Raw genomic sequence first — 24,895 nt, 5'->3', positions numbered from 1 at the left:
TCAATAATGCAAATGTTGAAATTAAAATAGGAACACTTTAACATGTAAGTTTTGCAAATATTCAAAGTCAATGAACCATGACTGAAGGAACATGGCTAAACAATCTCCATGGAAATGAGATGTGCTAATGCTAATACAGCATGTCAACTAAGCAAAATTTTAAAGTCAATAAACTATAACTGAGGGGGCTGGGTAACATAATCTCCATGGTAATGAGATGTGCCAATGCTTATACAACTGCATACCAAATATCATTGACCTACGACTAGTGGTTCCCATAAACCGATCTAATCACAAACTAATACATGAAAATTTAAGCAAAAGTTTGAAAATCAATAGACCATTACTGAGGGCGGGGCAAAATAATCTCTATAAAAATGAGATGTGCCAATGCTAATACAACTGCATACCAAATATCATTGACCGACTGGTGGTTCCCCATAAACCGATCTTATCACAAAGTAATACATGAAAACTAAGCAAAAGTTTCACAGATCAATAGACTTTAACTGAGGAGGCAGGGCCAATTAATCTCCATGGTTATGAAATGTGCCAATACTAATACAACTGCATACCAAATATCTTTGACTTGCCACTAGTGGTTCACCATAAACTAGATCTAATCACAAATTAACACATTGTTGACGCCGCTGCCGACGCTGGAAACAGCATACATTTGTACCTATCTCTCGCTTTTTTACTCCGTCAAACGAGACAAAAATGAAGTCAATGACCATGGATATATAACAGACTAAAAAAGTTATCTGCATACAAGGTATGAAGCATCCAGGTCCATTAGCTTGAAATATAAAGCTTTATGCTGTCAATGCTGGATGTCTCTTTGTAATGCATTCTTCGACTTATTTCACAGGCGACAAAAAAAGCATATCAATATTGTAAACTAATCATAACTGACAAAAAAGAAATTGAGATTGAAAACTTTTTAATGGGATTCTATTTTTGTTAACCTTTTTTTTTTTTGTTCTTGTTTTTGTTGATTTTTTTCTGTAGCCATGTTGGTTTTCTTTGAATGGTCAATTTTTTGTAATTGATATTTTGGTGACGTATTCCCCTTTCAGACATTTGTTATGAGAATAAATGATATCCTACTTACTTTACCAAAACTGCATTTTTTTTTGAACTTTCACTACAATGTGAGATGTTTTGTGTGTAAATTTTGGACTAACAAGGCTATTTGAACCCATGTTATCATTATAATATGTACTCTCACTGAATAATTCAAAAATGACGATTTAATGTTTTCAATGGAAACTTTTCTATTTCCCTAGGAGCATTCCAGCAGCACATGCAGTATATTTCTTGCAATGAATATATTAATATATTGTATATTTGGGTTTTTTTAACCTTTTTTTCCTCATTTGATGACAAAATGAACAATTTGTTTTTCACTGTGTAAATTTTTGTTAAATTGGAGAAAAAAAACACACGAAAAATAAGACATTTGAAAACAGAGATTTTACATTGCACATTCTGGTATAATGTTGATCAACACAACTTATTTTATATATGATGTTATTTCAGTTTTAGAATGAAAACAAATTACATATCAATTTTGTGTATACTTGACAATTAATTGTGTAATGCATTCAAATGTATCAAAAGCTTGAACAGTAATAATCCTGTCAATAAACAGGGACATTTACACACGGTCAAATTTTCCCAATGTCTTCAACTGCCAGCCAACAACAAAATATATAGTAACATCTATACTATTAATCTATACTAGTAAACGAGATGACCTCATTTTGTGTGTCGCTTCTCTTCTTTCCACGATAAATTAATCAACACGCCTCTGTGTCCTATAGGTACAGTTCAGAGTCACATTTGTCATCCATTCATATGATTATTCAGATTGAGTTATTTTGGGAGAAAAACGAAACAAAAGGGATCCGGATATTGTCCCGTCATTGGACGAAATTTTATGTCAGATTAGACTTCCGGTTTGCGTTTTTCTGCATACATATACAAAGAATAAAGTGTATTCAGAATTCTATCTGCTATCATTTTCAAGTTTACTATAATAAAGTGTATTCAGAATTCTATCTGCTATCATTTTCAAGTTTACTTTCCACGGCGGTCACAAAGTTTATTAAATAGAGAGTCTGTATACTATATCAATGGCCACCATGGATCGATTAGTAAACTTAGAATTAAAGTAAATACACTATATTTATATAGTAATGAATGTTCATAATATATATTTATATAGTAATGAATGTTCATAATATATATTTATATAGTAATGAATGTTCATAATATATATTTATATAGTAATGAATGTTCATAATATATATTTATATAGTAATGAATGTTCATAATATATATTTATATAGTAATGAATGTTCATAATATACAGATAAGCGCTAAAAATATTCATGTGAACTTTTGATACCTTTTCTGAAATTCTCCAGTGATTAAATATTTTACAAAATTCATTGATTACAAAAAAAAAGCAGATGTGGTATGATTGCCATGTTGAGACAACTCTCCACGAGAGACCAATATGACACAGAAATTAACAACTATAGTTCACCGTACGACCTTCAACAACGAACAAAACCCATACCGCATACTCAGCTTTAAAAGGCCCCGAACTGACAATGTAAAACAATTCAAACCAGAAAACTAGCGGCCTTATTTATGTACAAAAAATGAACGAAAAACAAATATGTAACACATAAACAAACGACAACCACTGAATTACAGGCTCCTTACTTAAATGTTCATAACATGCTATATGTATGTTCATATTGAAATTGATAGAAAACCAAAAATTAAGAATTTTGGAAATAAAGGAGGGATAAAAAAAAACATTTTCCTGTCCCCAATAACCTATGACTTATGATACTTTTGCTGAAATTCTCCAGTCATTCAATATTTTACAAAATTCTTCCAACAACACTTTACATACTTTAAACTACACTCTGAATGCCCCCGATTTCGCGGGTGTGTTCTAGTATAGTATTATTCAAGGGCTTGTTTGTCAAATCACAATTTCCTCGATGAAGGTTATTTAATAGGAGGCTACAAATGTATGAGTCAATGGTAATGATGACCCCCTCTTCTATGAAAGTTTTTAGTACATCATCATAATATTGTTTACAACAGATTCAGTGTAAGTGTTTACCCTGGCATGCCTGAGTACTAGTTATGTCATACAGATTCAGTGTAAGTGTTTACCCTGGCATGCCTGAGTACTAGTTATGTCATAACAGATTCAGTGTAAGTGTTTACCCTGGCATGCCTGAGTACTAGTTATGTCATAACAGATTCAGTGTAAGTGTTTACCCTGGCATGCCTGAGTACTAGTTATGTCATAACAGATTCAGTGTAAGTGTTTACCCTGGCATGCCTGAGTACTAGTTATGTCATACAGATTCAGTGTAAGTGTTTACCCTGGCATGCCTGAGTACTAGTTATGTCATAACAGATTCTGTGTAAGTGTTTACCCTGGCATGCCTGAGTACTAGTTATGTCATAACAGATTCAGTGTAAGTGTTTACCCTGGCATGCCTGAGTACTAGTTATGTCATAACAGATTCTGTGTAAGTGTTTACCCTGGCATGCCTGAGTACTAGTTATGTCATAACAGATTCAGTGTAAGTGTTTACCCTGGCATGCCTGAGTACTAGTTATGTCATAACAGATTCAGTGTAAGTGTTTACCCTGGCATGCCTGAGTACTAGTTATGTCATACAGATTCAGTGTAAGTGTTTACCCTGGCATGCCTGAGTACTAGTTATGTCATAACAGATTCTGTGTAAGTGTTTACCCTGGCATGCCTGAGTACTAGTTATGTCATAACAGATTCAGTGTAAGTGTTTACCCTGGCATGCCTGAGTACTAGTTATGTCATACAAATGAAATGTTTTAATAGCTAGCTAGAAAACCAGGTTTAATCCACCATTTTTTACACAAGAAATTGTCTGTACCAACACAGGAATATGGCAGTTGTTATTCATTTGTTTGATGTGTTAGAGCTTTTGATATTTCCATTTGATTAGGAACTTTCCGTCTGGAATTTTCCTCAGAGTTCTGTATTTTTTCTGATTTTAATTTTCACCAATGGGTATTTGTGCAATTCAATTTTCTAAATCTTTAGTCTTTTGCAAGAGTTTTTTAACAATAGTTTGTCTGTTTCTCTTTTTACTTTTGGCTTTGTATGTGTATTGATTTTTCCCTCCTATTTAGTACAAATATTAGAACAGAATCATACTTAAAAATCTATTTCTACTTTAATTCATTATTCATTGTTTACATTGCAACATCTCCCGATTCCTTTATCTCCCTGTAGTGTTAGGTACCACCTTAAAAATGATTATAAAATAATTTAAATTTAAAAATCTGTGTAGAAATTATACTATAGGTAGGGTTCTGGATTCAATAAAATAACAGGAACATTAAAGACCCTCTGAATTCATTAAAATCTGTCTCCTTGTTGCTCCTCACCAGGAACATTAAAGACCCTCGAGAAAAGCTGCCCTTAATCTGACTCTTGATTCGCCATATTTGGATGTCAGTTTGTCCATACTACTGTTATTTTCTATGTGTTTATCATCATCCAATTCCCAAGTTAGTTTACCTGCAATTCAAAAAACATGTTATTAAAAGGTTGTATACACTAAATCCAGCATAGTTGTAAATGCCAAATTTAAGCTTAAAATGAAAGTCAAAACAACAATATTTTATAAATGAAATTTTCTTTCAACTAACAATGAACTGGAAATCAAATATATTGGAGGGAAATCTCCTTTGTAATGAATATTTTAACAAATTAGAACATTTCGGCAGGAAGCTGTCTCTGGATTTTTTAAAATAAAAGATTTGATTTTGATTTTTTGTGTTTTAAAGCCACTTTTAGCACCATAATTAGACTATTTAGTGGCGGCCAATTTTTATTGGGTGGAGGAAGCCGGATGCCCTTAAAAAAAAGAATGCATAACCTAAGGGGAAAGAGTTTAGGAACTAATTATCATTGGAATACTAGAAAGGTTCTGGCACAGTAAATTTAGATAACATTTAGTATGTGGGTGGGGGTCTGAACAGATTTTATATATTTTATGATAAAAGGGATTCAAATGGGAGGAAACTTTGTGTGCATGGTTAAAGTATATGCATCGCAATATAAGAATTGGTGGGGATCTGAACAATTATAGAGATAAGATTATTGAACGATTTATTTTATACAGGTGGCAGAGCTTGTCCCATAGAGCAAAAATATTTAAAAGTGCACCAATATGAATTTGCCATAGCAAGAAATAAATATGCGTTTGTGTCTTAAAAATATGAAAATGAAGGAACAAGCATCAATTTTGAAATACATATCATACAGTAGACCTCTAAAAGCAGGGAGAATCATCAGAGCTAAAAAAAAACTCAGTATTTCTATGCCCCACCTATGATAGAAGGATCCGTGTACTATGGACACATTCTTGTTTAAATTGATATTGAATTTATAGGGGTCACTGAATTATTTTTGTTTGTACTAAATAGTTGAGGTAGCCAGATTGATATAAGCACTATTTGTTGTTTCTGTTTTTCTCTTTGCCACAATGTGAATTTATATTGTAGAAGATGTATTCAATTTCTTAATAAAATATTATTTACACTGAATCTTCTGTACAGCATAAAAAACAATTATATGCAGATCAGCCAACAATCCTGTTTTTTGGAAGATTTCACCCATTAACCCCTCAAAGTTAATTGTTATTATCGCTATTTTGTGCATTTTTCTTTTGATCTTTTTTGTAATAATTTTTCATATCATGCTACTCGCTTGAAATGGAAAATTATCGCTAGTAACTAAGGAGGTATGTGGGGTTGCTAATGAAATTGACATCTTCGTCATAGGTAAAATAGCAATAAACAGATGATCATTGGTCATCTCATCTGGATTGTTTTTCTCACTTTCAACGTACCGGCTCAAGTGAGAAAACTAATCTCGTTGAGATGATCAACGATAATCTATAAATTACTAATGTTAATTCGATGAAAACATTTTGTGTGCTGACTTTTTTTGTGCATTATACTTGATTCACCAGTTAATAAAATCAAGATAATCTTTTACAGTACAAATGCTGTCCATAAGACTTCAGCGGATTCACTATGAATCATGGGATACTGATTTATAAGATTTCGGGAAACTATTAATTCAAATGTCCTACAATATTTATACACTTTTGTGCCATCTCTAGCTCAACCTAGCAAATCAAATATCTTCAATGATACAAATGTTTCTCAATCCATGAAAATTGGTACCCACAAAAATAAATGAATCCACAAGTGTTCATACTTTTTCCTCTTTCTATAAATCGAATGGTTTCTTGTACACATCCATCATGCTTTTGGAGCAGATATAATACTTCTTCTTGTAACAAGCCATATGTCTCGCCAAATATCTGTAAGGAATAAATAATTAAAAAGATAATCATTTCATACAAACTGCTGCATATCTGAACTGGTCCCTTTGCCTTCAGAAAATTTGAATTCCATTAGAAATATCAAATACATATGATTAATTGAAATTTTGCTAAATAAATAAAATCAAGATGTTGATGTCATAAATTTAAAACAAAAGGTTATCCAATGAACCATGCTTAAGTTGTCAAATTATAATGCTTCCTTATCATAGATAAATATAAAGATCACTTCCAGGACTTACTGTAGCTTCATTATTATTTGTTGAATACCAATTTTCATGGATTTCGTGAATTTCAATGTCCAACAAATTAAAAATATATTATAGAAATGTATGCAGACTTTGGCATAATCACGAAATCCACAAATGGCAAATGTATGGTTGGAGGATAAAAAAAATGTTTACAAAAGGTTGTGGACAGGACTGGGAAGCAAACACCCAACTGTGTTTATAAATATTGATCTTGTCCAAATCATCATTGAGGGAAAATAACTGTTATACAGGAAGTCAACCTATGATTTCAACTATGTTGACATGTTTTGTTAATGTTTCATAAATGTGCAAAAACACCAAATATTGAGCTATTGGCCCGGTAGCTTTAGAGAAAATTTTGAAAATGTGACCTGACTACATCAGATGCTTTTTGTCAGGTTAGGTTCACTAAGTGAAATCCTATAATAAACTCATCATAGATACCAGGATTGAAATGTTGTAATATATCTCATTATAAAAACTATAAATCATAAGTTATGATATAAAGACTGAAATATTTTACTCACTTTTAATTTGTTCTGTATATCATCTGTAACTTCATTTATCTTTACCTCATCTGTAAATAAAGCAATATTAAAGTTCCTGTTTGTAAAATTGACAGCATATCTTACTCTTTGCTATAAAGATAAGGAGATGTGGGGTGTTTACAGTTTTGTTTTGTCACCTTTGTCTTCCAAGAAAAACAAAAAAAGTAGTGGTAGGTTAAAAATGTTGCTGATGGGCTTTCAATCAGATATAAAGGAGTTGACAGATAATTTCAGTCATTTAAACATTCTAGTTGATCTTGTATGAAGAATTATTTTGTTAAGGCCATAGTTGTTTTTTTATTTGTTTTGCGTCCGCGTGCGGGTAGGTTTTCGGCCAATTTGTGTCAAAAACAAACACAAACTTTTTTTTGTTCGTCAGTAGAAAATCCGTATTTTCCGGGTTTTTCCAGCCGTGTTTTTGTGTATTCTTATACTCAAATCTATTTTGCGCTTTAAATAACAAGTACGCTCCTAATTTAAAGCGTTTAAGCGATCTTGACTTCGATACATGTGACAGCAGAAATGGCCAGTATAAATGTGCCGGCGAGCGAGATCGTTTGTGTTTCACTTTTCAAAGATAAAAGGATCGTTCTGGCTCCATATGCCTTTCCGCTCGCCGGCACAGAAACTTTTTCTCAGATCCTAGAGAGCCTTTACGTAGCCAGCATAAGAGACACGTTAAATACAAGATTCAATGAACCTATCACCATAGGGGATAAAACTCTGATAAAATGTTATGTTTCATCTAGCTCAAACGGGGAAAAAATTGAAATGAAAACATCGCTCAAGGCTATAGATGCTGTTAAAATGTTTGGTGCATATGTAAGCTTTGAGCTGACTGACAAGTTTTGATTTATTTGTTTTAAATTTTGTTTTAAGAATTGTTTTCAATTAATAAAACATTTGAATGTATCAGAGCTTTTATTTAATATTAAGATTCACTAAATTTGATATTGAAAAGATCAACCAATTTCACTGTAATGGTTCTTCCTTGGTACAGGTCTTACAGTAGGCGTTCCTTACTTGCTTGAAGCAAGAGTTACCTCCCATTTGCACAGTTATCTTATTTTATAATTGAAATAAATTTTTATACTTTTTTAAATGAAAAATAGTAGTTTTTGCAAATATTTCTAATAAATTTCTTTAAATGATATCTACTGTCTGATAAGATAGGATAAATTAGTATGTACATTTTTAATTCCACAAGATATTAAGATATAAAACATAATTTCATTAGTTTATTTTCTGAAAAAAAAGTATGCAGAACAAAATATTAATATATTGCCAAAAAGTTTACATAAAGTATTCCAATTATAGGAAGATAACTCTGCAAATGGGAGATAATTCATGCTTAAAGCATTATTGATTTGATACAGGGAATTATTGATTATACATAGGTTTTAATACAACATGACACATCTCAGATCAAAACATGTCTCTTCTCAAAGGCTTCAGTATAAATGGGAAATGTTTGAAATACCAAGGCCATTTCTCAGAATATAGTCATATCAAGTTTGTACATTGCTAAATTTCCTGTTTGTCATGTTTGCTCTTTCACTTAGATATGACAGTATTGATCTAAAGTCACTGTTAATCAGTCCAGAACTTAAGCAGACTCTTGTGTTATTTTCTTTGTGTGTGTTTTTTTTCCTTGCTGTCTGGTAGGTTTTCTCAGAATCAGTTGACGCAAAACAAAGAAAAAAACAGATACAGCCTAATTTAAGAGAAGCTTTGTTATAAATAGTGACGTAATCTGACCAAACATAAATTGTTTCTTGGATGCGCAAATACTTCTCCACTCTAAAATTCATTTAAATTTGATGAAGAACAAGAAAAATTCTAAATTTTTACAAAATATGCAGCTTTTATCATGGTGTGTTGCCATGGTAACTTGTTCAAATTGAAATTTGTTTGTATTTTCTGAATACTTTGTACCTTAGTCTAGTTTGGACAAATTGAAGAATATATATGATAACTTTTAAATTTGCAGTAATATTTCACCAAATGAGGGCCTTATTGCCCCTACTACTTTAAGCAATGATAACCATGTTGGTTGGTAGACAGACCATCTTACACATTTTTAAACTTCTTCATTTGGATTGGTCAAGTTGTTTGACAGGAAATGTTTGTTAAAAGTTTTAGGAATCTAAATGATGGTTATAGCTCATCCTGGATTTTAAGCCCAAGTTTTTCAAATAATGAGATTTTAACTACAAAATAATGACTAACATGGAGAAAATGGTTATGCCTTCTTTATATTTTTTGTACCAAATAGACCAAATATTTAATGATTTAGCTGATTATCCCTATTTGGACTAAGGCAGGCTAAATTCTCCTTTCCAAATTCTGAATGACATTTGCTTGAGATCTGTTTTGTGGTTTGAGATGTAGATTTAAAATCCCTAAAGCAGATAAAACTTACATAAGAACCTGTCAAACTACTGGAACAAAGGTTTACAACTTCTCTACATTAGTATATATATATGGGTCCTACACAAATGCATGTCTAATCTTACCATCAGATGTGTCTTCTGTATTATCCTCATCATCAAGGATGTACTGTGTGCGACTCTTTTTATTTTCTGTAAAGAAACATATTGCAAGCTTATCAATGATTACAAAGTTTATACTGTTTCTTTAATATTCATTAGATATTGTTTTTATCAAACTTTGGAGTATCTTAAAAAGATGTATAAGTTCAATAAGATTGTACATTTTGAGTCAAGTCTTATTTATATTTTACCAAAACTTACAACATAACTCATAATTTTCATGTATAACAATTTATGACTTACCATTAGACTGCCTTGTCTGTTCTGTCTGAAAAACAAAATGCATAATTATCATTATAATCATGAACTAGATTTGTGTTTTTATTGATTCTGTCATTAGGCAGATTTACATTGGTGATAGATGTTGCATGTATGAGATTATTGGAAAACAGAGTTTTAGATCAAGACTGAACAACATCTGTGTCCTGACTATAACTGATTTTCCAAGGATCAACTTTAACCCATGATAGATTAACAGTGTCCTTACTACTGTTTATGATCCCTGGAACAAAATTTAATCATGATCAATTGTCAATGTCCTTACTTTATAGTTGATTATGCCTAGATCATAACCGAAGATATACCACTGTTGGCACAAGGCACTGTTCGAACACAGCTGTGGTCCTATAATTTCAATACAGGATGCTGTATTTTAACCTGTTGTTCTATAATTTTGTCAAAAAAATCTATTTTACAAATGTACATAACATTAATGACTCATGACTTGTCAAATTTTTTTCTGTTTGATGTAAAATTCCTAGTGAATTTAACAGCACATTGAATGTTCACAACATGTGACTGATTCACACTTGTTGTTGATTGGATTTAATAATTTAGAGCACTTCTAACTGGATTCTTTTGTCTTTTAATGAGTATATATATGTTACAGGCATTTTCTAAATTTAGGCATTTTGTAAAATGCCTGAAAATTTTAGGCATTCTCTAAAATGTCTGCAAGATTCAGTCATTATACATAATGACTAATTTTTCTAGGCATTTTACAAAATGCAAGGATAAATTGAAAGGCATTTTACAAAATGCCTGAAATTATATTAAAGAATGAAATATTAAAAATAAAAACAATTGAAAGCTTTGAACATCAGAACAGTTTGATTTATGATAATTATTACTGAATTAAAAAATAAGAATAAATAATCAAGAATAAATTTTAATGAATTATTCCAAAAAAATGGACTATTATTTATCATTTCTCAAAATGTTTGGATGACAGAATTGTTACACAATATTTGTTCTAAACTTTTGTAAATACATAATTTTTTTGCGTAAAATCTGGTTTTAGAACTTCAACCATATTTGGAGAAACCGGAATCATCATACATTGGATATTCCATTACCTTTACCGAAAAAACACTTAACGTAAGACAGCATTGTGTTTCGCAATAAGCAATTGTCAATTGACCCCTTATATAGTTATTGCCCTTTATAGTCTATGTAAATAATTTTTTTTAAATATTGTTATCTTTTGCAAAATTAAATTTAAATCAGGCAACAATTTGCAATAGGCTATCTTGATTGAAAAATGTATCAGATGACACTATCAACCATATTATGCATCACATCAAAACACAGCCTTGTATGGCAAAACCCATATTGTAGAGGGGGATTTTTTTCGATGTAGGTGAATAAATTAAAACATTATTTCTGAATTGGAATATTAAATATTATCATATGTTAGTAAAATGCAAAACTTTCTCCACGTTAAGAACTCTACATTTTTTAATATTTATGTCTGTTCTGCAGGTGGAATTTACTGTGCCTATCCAAAATACCTTCATTTCAATTGCAAGCGGCAAATTCATTAATTTACTTTTTTGAATCCAGAATTTCTTAAACTTCTATTGAAAACTTTGTTCTATTGACAGAACAATTTGTCCTTTTGCCATTTTCACAAAGAAATCACAAATTTACTACTGGTATCTGAAATACAGAGTGAGTATGTACTTTATGTAGTTTAACTAAAAAATACACATCATATGACATACACAAACCTTCCCAGCTGTTTTTTGGAAAATAAATTGATTCTACCGAACCATTAGATATTTCCTTTGCAAGATATTGTATTTATGTCCGTTTTTGTCAATAATAACATACTTCCACAAATTGCCTGAAACTGAACAGGCAATTTGTTGAATTTTGTTTCAAAATTTCAGTCATTTTACAAAATGACTAGGTATTTTTGGTCATTTTGTATAATGCCTGTCAAGGTTAGGCATTTTATAAATTGCCTGAAAATGCAGTCATTTTACAAAATGCCTAAATTTAGAAAATGCCTGTAACATATAGATAGTTTAAGAATTTGTAAAATAATTCTAAGTCTTCAATAACTGTACAAATGCTGTTACACAATTGGAAACAATAATTTGACAAAAATCAATGAAAAAATATAACTAGAGGCTCTGAAAGCAGTTGTTGCTCATCTTCATCTTCAGCATTTATAAATCTTTTAGTAAGTTTTTAAAATATTAGGCAATAAACAGCTGCACCATGAGCGCACGATACGCCCCTCCCTTTTTCAAAGAAAAAAGTTCAATAACTTATATATGAAATTAGGAAATAACTAAAGGGAGGTTTTCTTTATAGATATACACCAGTCACCCAAGTTTCATAATAATATAAAAATTGAAAGGGAGCTTATGTCAATAGATAATATAAGCAATTCACCAAAGTTGTATGAAAACTGCTGAAAGCATTTTTGAGTTATTGTCTGAAAACTGAAAAATCACCCTTTTTTTCTGAATAAAACCCCATTACTCGAAAAAGCAAAAATCTAAAATTATGAAAATCAAAAGGGAGCTCAAATCAAAAGATATAAATAATTCACCAAAGTTTCTTGCCAAATTGTAAATGATTATCTGTTTGTTCTTTTTCTCAGGAAAAGAACAAGTAATAATTGTCCTTATAACAAGCTTTAAGTTAAATCATGAATACACAAAACAGAAGGATAATCCAACACCTTGACAATTAATGTACACTATGAACATCTTTGTGAGTTAATGCCATACCTTTTTATTTGGTGTGTCATCAGTTTTCTTTCGTAATCTTTTTCTTGACTTTCTATTCTTATTTGTTGACGTACTTTCCTCTTCATTATTTTGATATCTAATTAAACTAGCATCTAATTCCTCATCAGAACATTCATCTGACCCAGCCTCATTGGTGTTGTTTAGATTACAATCTGGTGTAACTACTTGTTGATTGTCTGATGTAACAACTGACTTTGATAAATTCACCTGTAGCTCTTTGTTTGGTGTTGAATTTACATTGCCTTTGCTGATACTTTTTAATTGTTGATCAAAATCATCTTCTGAGATGAAGGAATCAATCTCATCAGATAAATCACTTGTTGGTTTTATTTTGGATTTCCTATTTGTTATGTTTTCCTTTATTTTTATAGTCTGCTCTAATGTTAATGTGTTATCTGCATAAAAAAAATACAATTCATGAATTTAAAAACAATTTGATACTTGTTAACATCAGTGATATTATTTGCCTTAAATTACAGGAGAATAAAGGCTTTTTCCCCCTGCCCCTGGAGTAGAATCCAAATTTGAAAAAAATGGTCTAAAATTATCCCCAAAAAGAACAACTTTTTTCAAAAACAGTGCAGTCTCAGTGGTAATTGTGCATGTGTACAAACTTTAAAACACTTATTTATACATTTCATCATTGTTTATATGCCTAAAATGACTATATGTGCAGATTTGAGGGTCTATATATATATATATATATATGTATCATCCAAAATAGACACAATATTTACACTTTACACAGGTCTGAATTTAGATTGTAATTAAATTTTTGACACATAATAGGTTTCTGACACAGAATAACTGTAGTCAAATAACTTCAAATTAGTTATATGATTTTTTTTTGTTATTGGTTTTGGAAGGCAGCTTTATATATGATTTGAATTTACATTCATTGTTTTGTTTTTGTGCAATACACTACACTGATGCAAATTGACCCCTAATGGAGTTTGCACCCATAATTACCCATTTACATACATCATAAAAGTTTTAAAATATAAAATGAGTTAATGACATACATAGTCATGGCTAAAATTAATATTAATTAATAGTAACTGCTAAAAATAAACTGACAGCTAATCACCTCAAGACAATCATCATTTCTTAATACATAATTTACAAGCAGGGTAAGGGAGGTAATGAAAGATTGTTCTTTAAATTGATTTGGATTACCTCCCTTATACTGCTTTTAAATTGTCTCAATTGTTCTTTAACCAGAATGAGATAAATCATAAACCCTTGTGTTTCCCCTTTTTTCCCTAATTCCTAAATGGTTTGAGCCATAACCCCCAAAGTCAATCCTAACCACCCCTTTGTAGTATAGAAACTTGTGAAATAATTTCAGAGAGATTCATACACTTAATAACACAAGTTATTGTCTGCAAACTACAAAATGCTTATTTGGGCCCCTTTTAGGCCCCTAATTCCTAAACAGTTATGACCATAACCACCAAATCAATCCCATCCTTCCTTTAGTGTACACATATAGTACTGATGATATCTCTGATAAACTGTCCATAGTTTACAAAGATATTCTACCTTTGTTGTACATACTAGAAATTCATAAGACACAATTTATTTTTTAACCTTAACTGGTGTTTGTTACAATACAGTAAGGATAGTACTTTTCCAATGCTTCAAAATGCCCTTCAACTGCTAGTTTGGTAAATACAGCAGATAACTACAATGAAAGAGGGACGAAAGATACCAGAGGGACAGGATAACAGAGAATATAACACTAATAATGGGGGAATAACAAAGATACCAGAGGGACAGGATAACAGAGAATATAACACTAATAATGGGGGAAAAACAAAAATACCAGAGGGACAGGATAACAGAGAATATAACACTAATAATGGGGGGAAAACAAAAATACCAGAGGGACAGGATAACAGAGAATATAACACTAATAATGGGGGAATAACAAAGATACCAGAGGGACAGGATAACAAAGAATATGACACTAATAATGGGGAAATAACAAAGATACCAGAGGGACAGGATAACAGAGAATATAACACTAATAATGGGGAAATAACAAAGATACCAGAGGGACAGGATAACAGAGAATATAACACTAATAATGGGGAAATAACAAAGATACCAGAGGGACAGGATAACAGAGAATATAACACTAATAATGGGGAAATAACAAAGATACCAGAGGGACAGGATAACAGAGAATATAACACTAATAATGGGGAAATAACAAAGATAACAATAATAACTGGGGAAAATATTAACATAGATGATAACAATTATAAATGTGGAGAAATGAAAGAAATTAATGACATGCCTTTTTTAGGTGAAACTTTTTCTGAAAATATTTTTTTCCATTTCTTTGGGATATTGTATTTGCTGATGTTTGGTAATATACATTTTCTCATCCTACTGTTCATTGAAGGAGCTGAATGCTTTGTAATCTGAAAAAAATGAAAGGAATAGGTTCAATAAGGCTGTTTATTTGGCCAAAATATTACTGCAAATTAAAAAGTTATCATACATATTCTTAAATTACTGAAACCGGAAATAACAATAGAAAACTGAATAAACTCTGCATTTTTCATCGTTTTTGTGAAATCAGTACATAATTGTGATGTCATCAGATGTCATCAGATAAAAATCTTTATATTTTTCATTTTTATTTCTTGACCCTATGCATTTCTAAATATTATTTGAAATAGTCATCAAACATTTTATTTTCTTGGACCAAAACCAGGCTTTAATGCTTCTACTCCTTCTACTTGAAAAAAAATAAATGGGAAATGTGTCCATGGGACACAGATGATGCCCCTGCTTGTTTATAAGATTATAAAGGGCATAACTCAAGAACAGTAAAAGTGACACTACCCTTATTTGTAATTAATCTGTGTTTTGTTGTAATAAGCATTGTGTATAAGTTTTATATTATTTGCTTGAAGCAAACTTAAGTTATGGAACAAAAACAAAATATTCAGCAATTTTTCCATTTGTAAAGGGTCATAACTCAAGAAAAGATTAAGTGCAGCCACCAAAATTCAACTTTGCATATAAGTTTTATAACCTTTTTTTCAGGCAAACTAAAGTTAGAGAACAGTAACGAAAAATTCACCAACTTTTCCATTTGTAAAGGGGCATTACTCTAGAATGATAAAAGTGACCCTACCCAAATACAGTACGCCCATAGAGTTTGTAATCAGGAACTCTAATCACCGATTTTGGAGTGTAGCGGTATGACAACGAGAATCACAGATTATACTCCCAATTACCTCCAAAGATTGTCTCCCAACCGGTTGGCTGTTAATTGGTTTATTGCCTATCGGATGTACTGAAAATTAATGACGTGTGATAACATAATCGGATTGGCCAGATTTATTACCTATGTTCATTCAATCGATCTTGATTGCACCTGTGTGCTTTAAAACAGGGTATTAAAATGTCCTTTTTTTGACAGATGAAAATGTGACATTATCATTCAAAATAAAATAATTAGTCTTGTATGTTTTTGCCCCATGTCATTGTCATTTGAAATAAAAGTATCAACGAATAAAAATATGAATAAAACACTTATTTTGTATTTTTGTAATAGTCCGGTCAGGTCATAATTTGTGTTTTTTCAACAAACACGATTTTACCACAAATATTTTGGCTTATCTTTGCAGTCTTTGCGTTGTGTTTGGAAATTTTTAAATTGTACCAGCGTCTCTGATGTACCCTTTAACTGGTTTTTTTCATGCATAAATTTCAATATTGTGTATAGAACTTTATTCAAAACATTCAGAAATGTTTTCACGAGTCAAACAGGTGCTTCCTGTACAGTGTACTACGCATGACTATTTATAGACACCAAAAACGTAAAATACGAAATCATTTAGTACCAATTAAATGAGAGAGACAAATATATATCTCTTACCAAAGGAATTTTAATCGAAAAATGATAATTTCCTGATGAATCTAGACTCCTTTTGAATTTATTATCCACGTGTCACTTCCCGTTTTCATTTCATTTTAAATCCGAAAGTAGAAAACGTGATCTATTTGTTTACAACCACCTAACAATCGTTCAAAATGGATTTCATTCAGTTCCAACTTAATAGAAATGATGTCCAAATATTGATTTAGAAGTTTTATAAGGATAATGAGTTTGCAGTGAGATAATCATTGCAAGTAAATTTCTGCTGTGATTCCTTTAAAGGGGCACTAGCTACGAGAAATATAAAAAATCTAAAGTTTGATTATTTTCTGTTCAATCAATAATGAAAGTGAAATAGTGAAATAACAGTTCGCTTTTTGCAACCAAAAAGGTTTAATTTTGTCAAATTACGCTAAGAAACATTGATAATTAGTTATTCACTTGCAAGTGAATGAGTCGACCTCTTTAAATCCGTATTCATGTGAACTTCAATTTAACCCCTAGCTAGAGATTGACAACGCATGCATTGTACGTGTACTGGTTATTTAAAGAAAAAGAATGTCAACAATGAAAGTGAAACTATGGTAAATCATTTGATTACTAATTCGATGCACATAAAATCATTCTTATACGGTTAAAAACAATGAGAAACATCTATTTTTAATCTATAAAATAAAATCAAACAGACCTATAAAAATCCAATTGCAGGTGTTGGTTTAATCTATTCACATCTTTATTTATGTTTACATCGCTTATATGGTTATCTGAGGTCAAATCGATAGTTAATTAGATGGTGTCTGGACTAAAATACACACGAAACGAACCTATATATTATCTACCCCATGCTCTGTAAACTGTTTATTTTAGACTTTTGATAGTTTGGATAAATGTTTTACATTGTTATAAATCAAATATGAGAATTTGAGTCAAATCAATGACCATGACAGCTACTGCCCCTTTCAATATTTAAAAAAAATAAAACTAACTGAAGAGAAATTGTTACAAAAAATTACAAAAAATTGGTAAACAAGAGGCTGTCACAACGACAGCAAACCGGATTTATTAACATTTATTTGTTTCCTGGCAATATCACAAGAACCATTACTGATGAATGGTGAAAGTGAAAATCGTCAATATCAAATTTGACCTCCATTTTGTCATCAGTATCAACATATTAAAATTTGAAAAGCTTAGATTGAATGGTTCATGAGTAAATGCAATAAAGTGAATTGAAACGCCATTTTACGATCTTTCAAGAACCATAACTCCTGAACGGTAAAAGTCAAAATCGTCATTATTGAACTTGACCTCCATTTTGTCATCAGTAACAACATTTTAAAATTTGGGAAGCTTTGGTAGAACAGTTCATGCGTAAATGCACGGACACGACTGGAAAAACCATTTTTCAATCTTTCAAGAACCATAACTCCTGAACGGTAAAAGTCAAAATCGCCATTATTGAACTTGACCTTCATTTAGTTGTCAGTAACAACATATTAAAATTTTAAAAGCTTTGGTTGAACGGTTCATGAGTTAATGCACGGACAACATTTGATTGCCGCCCGCCCGCCCGGCCGCCCGCCCGCCGTACATCCCCAAATCAATAACCGACATTTTTGTCACAAAAATCCGGTTAAAAATGACTGTAAAGGGCAATTACTCCTTAAGGGGTCAACTGACCATTTTAGTCATATCAACTTATTTTTAGATCTTACTTAGCTGAACATTTTTGCTGTTTACAGTTTATCTCTATCTATAATAATATTCAAGATAATAGCCAAAAAAACGGTAATATTTCCTTAAAATTGCCAATTCAGGGGCAGCAACCCAACAACCGGTTGTCCGATTCGTCTGAAAATTTCAGGGCAGATAGATCTTAACCTGATAAACAATGTTACCCCCATGTCAGATTTGCTCTAAATGCTTTGGTTTCAGAGTTATAAGCCAAATTCTACATTTTATCCCTATGTTCTATTTTTAGCCATGGCGGCCATCTTGGTTGGTTGGCCGGGTCATGCCACACATTTTTTAAACAAGATACCCCAATGATGATTGTGGCCAAGTTTGGTTTAATTTGGCCCAGTAGTTTGAGAGGAGAAGATTTTTGTAAAAGCTAACGACGACGGACGACAACGGACGCAAAGTGATGAGAAAAGCTCACTTGGCCCTTCGGGCCAGGTGAGCTAAAAATCATGTGTTGTTTATCCCTGTTATGATCTGTTATATATTATTGATCCTTCATTATTTAAAATAAAATTGGATGAGCGCAATCCGTATTTTATTTCTTGTTAAAAGTCCTTTGCGAAATAAAAAAAAAGAAGTATTTCAACAATTACTATAGAATATTAAAATGAAATTATATCGTGAAAGAAATATGTGAAAAAAAAATGTGGATTGGATTGTAACGATCTGCACATTTTCACTGAGGATCTGTACCAACAGCCAACAGGAACTGAACGACATGCATCGTGTTTTCATCTACCATTAATGCATATTGTTGACCATGGATGTATAAATAATGTCCACATTTACGTTCTGTGTTTATTGAGAAACATAAAAATAAAAGGCTAGTGTTCGTTTATTCAGAAAAGGGTTATATTTTAGATTCCGGTTAATCAATTGTAAAAGGACCTTCTAGAGCCTAACTCTTAAGGCACACAACTGTCAATCATTACAAGGCAAATTTAAATCCTGAATGAATTTTCCCACGGTCATCCAGAAAGGTCACCAGAGTACTGTTACGTGATAATATTTCCCGCTAAATAAAAATCTTTTGGACAAAATTGATGTCACTATTTTTAGAATTCAATATTGTGAGCGAAGTCAAGATTTAAGTTCAATCACGGACTGTTGATCACTGAGATGTGTATCGTCTTCCCACGGCAATTTATTGCATTAACAATATTTAAAGATCACTGTCCTAAATACAACACACAAGTTTACATTCATTGTGCATAAATGAATATTATGCAACGATGAGTTGAGGCAGCTATAGAAGTATTCCTGTTGTAGCCAAAATGCATTATCTATCCTCAAGTAATGCTAACAAATCGTAAAGAGAAAATGCCGTAGACTTATTAACAATGATAAAGAATAACGAATGGTGAATAGTATTTTCTTTTTTCCTTGCATGTATACAAGTTTTGAGAAACGTAATTTTCTTTAAACTGCTCACATTTAAAATTCAGCTTTAGTTTTCGTTTATATTTACGCAAGTATGTCTCTTTTCATAAGTAATATAATTTACCGATAAAAAATATGAGGTCAAAATCAAGTATAGTTTTTTTTTTTTATAAAACTTTAATGCAATTGAAAGAATTAACAACAGCATTTTGCTTTTAAATCTTTATTTTGTTTCAAGCAATTATGTAATCATAAAATAAAAATGGCGTAGACTTATTAGACAAGAATGGAAATTTTCCTTAGATCAATTTAATGCTCGTTACTCAAATATTTACGGTCACAAATTTGTAACTGCCAATTAATAGCTAGCCTATTTATTTAAATAATATTTTTAAAGCGTTTCACTCATTTAAGAAGTCGTGCAACACAAGGTCAATGATTTTCGAATTATATTTACGGGATGTCGGATTCCCTTTAGAGGCCCTATAAATATAATTCAGATGCTTCTCCTCCGTTATCTATTTGTCAACGATAAAGTCCGAGAATAAACTGGACCCCTGCTGTTGTTTCGCTCTTAATATCTTGTGGCAAAGTATCAGTCAGCGGGTGAAAGTTTAGTCCGAGAACTCGTGTGTACCCACAGGTAATAGAAAACTTCGGAATCGTCTATTGACAGTGACTGAACATCTGAATTGGTCACTGAATTAATGGATTAGAAATTAATTATAAAAAGCAAAATCGCTGCATGTCGGACATCATTGAATGATTTTAATATACCTTTACACAAAGAGGATTGTGATTGACAGAGTGGCGTTTGATTTATATCAAAAAAGGAAAAACACGTCTTTCTTCATCTACCTAGATTTTTTACATTAACATCTAAATCATCATGAATTGTCGTCTGTTGTGTCACCTATCGTGCCTTGTCAGAAAGTTCCAAAATTATTTTGGTGTCGACTTCCGTTTACCTCTTCAATCCGAACACCTATGAAAACCGAACAAAACGCAAAGTCCTGTAGGTGTTTGGTTTGGACAGGTTTCACTGTAGTTGTTTTTTCATAAAACTAATTTTAAATGTACTGTGTAACTGAAAGAATTACCAAAGCGTTTTGTGTTTTAATCTTTTATTTGTTTCAAGCAATCAGATATATAACCTGATTATCAATACAATAAACAAAAGGTAGCAATATACCCAGAACTCGGAGGGAATACTCCCAAATTTCTCCGAGAATTTAGGGAGGGATGTTGGAGTTTCCTGGTGCGCACCAGGAAAAATTTCGGTGTATGGAGTTTGGGATTACAAACTCTCCGGGCGTACTGTAAATTGTATAACATTTGGTTGAGTAAAACTTAAGTTAGATAGCGAATACCAATTTTGGGATGTACAGACATACAGATGGACAACAGTAAAACTTAGTGCCCCCCAGTACGATAGGGCCATAAAAACTGTTGGACAATGCATTCTTTGATAAGGCATCCTGTCATAATGCAAGTCATGGCCTCATTGAGGAAGAAAATTTCAGGTTATACTGTGTAGAATGGTAATGTTAGCTAATTTTAGTAAGAGATGGGTGAATATTTAATTTTGAAACATGTCGTTTCCTAAAATTCAAGATTTCACAATTTTTTAGTTTAACTGAAAATTAATTTAAATTTTCAAAACTTATTAAACAAAAATTAAATCAATACCCACTAACTTTCAATTCATGTTATTTTGTAAATCAGTTATAGCTGTTCAAACAGGTGAAAGATAAAGGAATTTCAATGACTGAAATTTTTTAAGATTTGCATTCATGGTTTATGAGTTTTTCTCATTGTTGAAGGTTTTAAGTGTACAGTGTTCATGTTGTATACATCCTTAATCTTTTATCTGTGGTGGATAGTTGTCTCATTGGCAAACATATCACATCTCCTAATTTCTTTATCTTAGATTCATAATAATGTTAATGGTGTTAACTATTTCTATACTTTTAAATACATGAACTATCCCCTTCCTAAATTTACCTTTAAGACTTGCATGTCTTTATACAGTTGATTTCCATGTATAGCATTCTGACGATGCTCTGTTACAATGTAACTCAACATTGCCACATCTTCTTCGTCTGTGTACTTAGTTCTTCTGGAATAAATAGATCATAAGTTTTATCAAATATTAATGTAAATGGCCAATTTCATTAACAATGAGATGAAGCATAATCTTTAGTGACACCTCAACTCATGAACACAAAAAAAATAAAATAATTTTAAAGGTCATATACTATTCAATAATGGACAAGCAATCATTCTTAATGATAAACTCGAATTGCTCTGCAAAAATACATATCATTAATAAAGTAAATAGAGATAAATTTCAAAAAAGATATCAGTTCTGTTGTTATCATTGTAGTACTTTAAAAAGTTTATATCCCAACTTCTTCTTTTATCATCACATGCAATTATCATCCATGGTTACAAAGACTAATCTCCCTTTATTCATTTTTTTTATAAATTGTACTTCATAAAAAAAAATATACTATTTACAGTGTTGTCCTGTGTACATAACCTATAGATACCAATTCTTCCAGGTTCTGCATTTTTACAAAAAATGGCCTAACTATAGGAGTATTGGTTCTCTTGAAAATAGGCTACAACCAATGATTAAATGCTTTAAAACTGAATTATTTTAATAATTTTAGTCCCCCACACAGCAGGCTTCTGTCCATCCAGTTTTATTAGCTCTCTCATGTTTACAATTCTTGCAAAATTTTTATAAAACTAATATCATAGGTTTATATAAGCAATGTCTCTGAAATTTTTTTCAAAATCAGTGCCAAACAACTATTTCTAAAATAGTTATGCCCCTTAGAAATATTAATTATATTGAACATTTCATTGTTAGGGCTCTCATGTGTACAATTCTTTCTAAATTTGTATAAAACTTATATCACAGGTTTATATAAGCATTGTCAGATTGTCTCAGACAACTTCAAGTTAGAAATTCAGAACAATAAACTATTTAAAATAGTTATGGCTCTTGGAAATATTAACTCTATGGAAAATTTCATTGGTCACGCTCTCATGAGTATTGTTCTTGCCAGATTTTTATGAATTTAAATCATATGTTTATATCAGCAGTTTCTTGGACATGTTTGAAAATCATTTTTTGTTAGAGTTATATGCCCCTTGGAAATACCAATTATATGATAAATTGCAATGTTAGTGCTCTCATGTGTATGATTCTGGTAAAATCATTTTGAAGAAGTTATGTCTCTTGGAAATATTTATATTATTTCAAATAACATTGTATATGCTCTGAACCTTTCATTTGTAAGAAGTTTAATAGAAAACCTTTTTTTAGTTATTGCTCTTGGATAGATAAAATATGTGCAATGCAGGGGACATAGGAACTCTGTTCTTTATATAATTTTACTGTTTGTTCCTTTTCAAATTGCCATAACACATTTAATGCAATAATGTTGAACTCCCGAAGTTCATTATGCATTTCATTTCAAGTATTCATATGATCCTTTAATGTCAACAGTTCTATTGTTTGGATAAAATATCAAAATAACAAATTTTATTGAAAACAATATTTGAACTAGTTATTACCTATCATTTACCAGTGTATAAATGTCCTTATTGTTGAACTACATATATGTAAAATATGTTGTGTAAATATCGATTAATTAATGTCAAAATCTACATAAAAGTCAAAGGCAAATTATACCACATCTGCATATAAAAATTTGAAAACATACCAAAATAAATATGTTTGAATTTTTTAACTTCAACATACAGTATGTTGAAAATAAAAGAGACAAAATTATGCAGTCACTTGTCATGTTCAGCAAGTAGTCCTTTAATACACTTGAATATACAGATTGGATTGAAAAGTAGTAAATTTATATACTGACTGCTAAACAAATAAAATTCTAATAATAACTGCACTGCTGTAAATTTTAAACTAGAAGATATGCGTCAAATAGATCATTGCACATCAGAGAATGGACTAACACACCTTGTCATAGACCATCACACTTCAGCGTGACTGTAGCACTTCAGTGTCCCAATTGCACCTCTTGAGTCCTACATTTATTTGTGCTCATGCCACATTTAAGACCTATTCATAAACTTAATTTCAGTGTCATCTGGTCTCTTGTGGAGAGTTGTCTCATTGACAATCATACCACATCTTCTTATTCTTATATTAACTGGTTTATATTGTCACAAACTAGATGTGAGTTGGTGACATGGGTTATAGCTAAGGATTTTTGAAGGCGAGTCCAGGGACTAATAATTTTTGGCCATGGTGAGTCCAACAGCAAGAAGAAGATATTTTATTGCAATATAATGTAATATTTTAGTCTCCATGGCCTAACAGAGCAATGAAATGACATTAAATTCAGATTACTTGCATCTGTGGACTCACCAGTTTTGAAAAAAGGTGAGTCCAGAGAGATTTTAATGAGTCCAGAACTCATAGACTTGCCTAAGCGAGAACCCTGGGCCGTGAACTTAATTGTTTTAAATTGTATGCAAGTTATTATGCGATCAAAGTTTTTATTATGAACATTTCATTCTTAGAAAAAGCATTTAACCTTATCTTATCAATTCAACATTTGGTATAACAAGAAATATTACCCTTTGACATCTTTGGCTTCAATATAAACAGAACTGGAAGGACTCAGATCATCACTAACATTACTCAACTCTTCAGCATTGTCAACACTGAACTTTTTACTTCCCTGTCTGAAATTATACAAACATTTCTACAGATAAACACATGTAAAGCCATTTAAAGTTGGTGCATTGGTGCTGAATTAAATAATATGTTTTGTTTTAAAATTATGGGATTGCACAGCAACTAAGCTTCCAGCCACATTACAGCTGACCTTGGAATTTATCTGGATATTCTTTAAGGTCCTTTGTTTTCTATGATCCCAATTTTTTCCTTCTAATGGTTAAACCTCAAGCATGCTTGATAAATATATACAAGTATTAGAATTCAGTTTTGTTAGTTTAAACATATTTATTTATAGTGGATTGGGAAAAAAGCTTTG

General features: G+C 31.4%; 1 protein-coding gene across 2 annotated transcripts in view; it reads right to left on the bottom strand.

Moving 5' to 3' along the window:
• Positions 1–4,237: 4,237 nt before the first annotated feature.
• Positions 4,238–24,895, bottom strand: part of LOC143042503 (uncharacterized) — a 32,872-nt gene continuing 12,214 nt past the window's right edge. The window contains exons 4-12 of one of the 2 annotated variants that reach the window (XM_076214822.1): positions 24,477–24,584; positions 21,861–21,975; positions 15,138–15,264; positions 12,815–13,230; positions 10,035–10,059; positions 9,756–9,821; positions 7,219–7,268; positions 6,284–6,419; positions 4,238–4,603 (exon numbers count right to left, since the gene is read on the bottom strand). In XM_076214822.1, coding sequence (XP_076070937.1) covers positions 4,479–4,603; positions 6,284–6,419; positions 7,219–7,268; positions 9,756–9,821; positions 10,035–10,059; positions 12,815–13,230; positions 15,138–15,264; positions 21,861–21,975; positions 24,477–24,584 — 1,168 coding nt within the window. In that variant the 3' untranslated portion in view covers positions 4,238–4,478. The remainder of the gene's footprint in view (positions 4,604–6,283; positions 6,420–7,218; positions 7,269–9,755; positions 9,822–10,034; positions 10,060–12,814; positions 13,231–15,137; positions 15,265–21,860; positions 21,976–24,476; positions 24,585–24,895) is intronic. The other variant, XM_076214823.1, reaches the window with a different exon arrangement.

This window comes from Mytilus galloprovincialis, chromosome 8 (assembly GCF_965363235.1).
Source record: "Mytilus galloprovincialis chromosome 8, xbMytGall1.hap1.1, whole genome shotgun sequence".
NCBI classification, from domain to species: Eukaryota; Metazoa; Mollusca; class Bivalvia; order Mytilida; family Mytilidae; genus Mytilus; species Mytilus galloprovincialis.
Note: the sequence above shows the minus strand (reverse complement) of the source record. Positions and strands in the feature narration are given on the sequence as shown.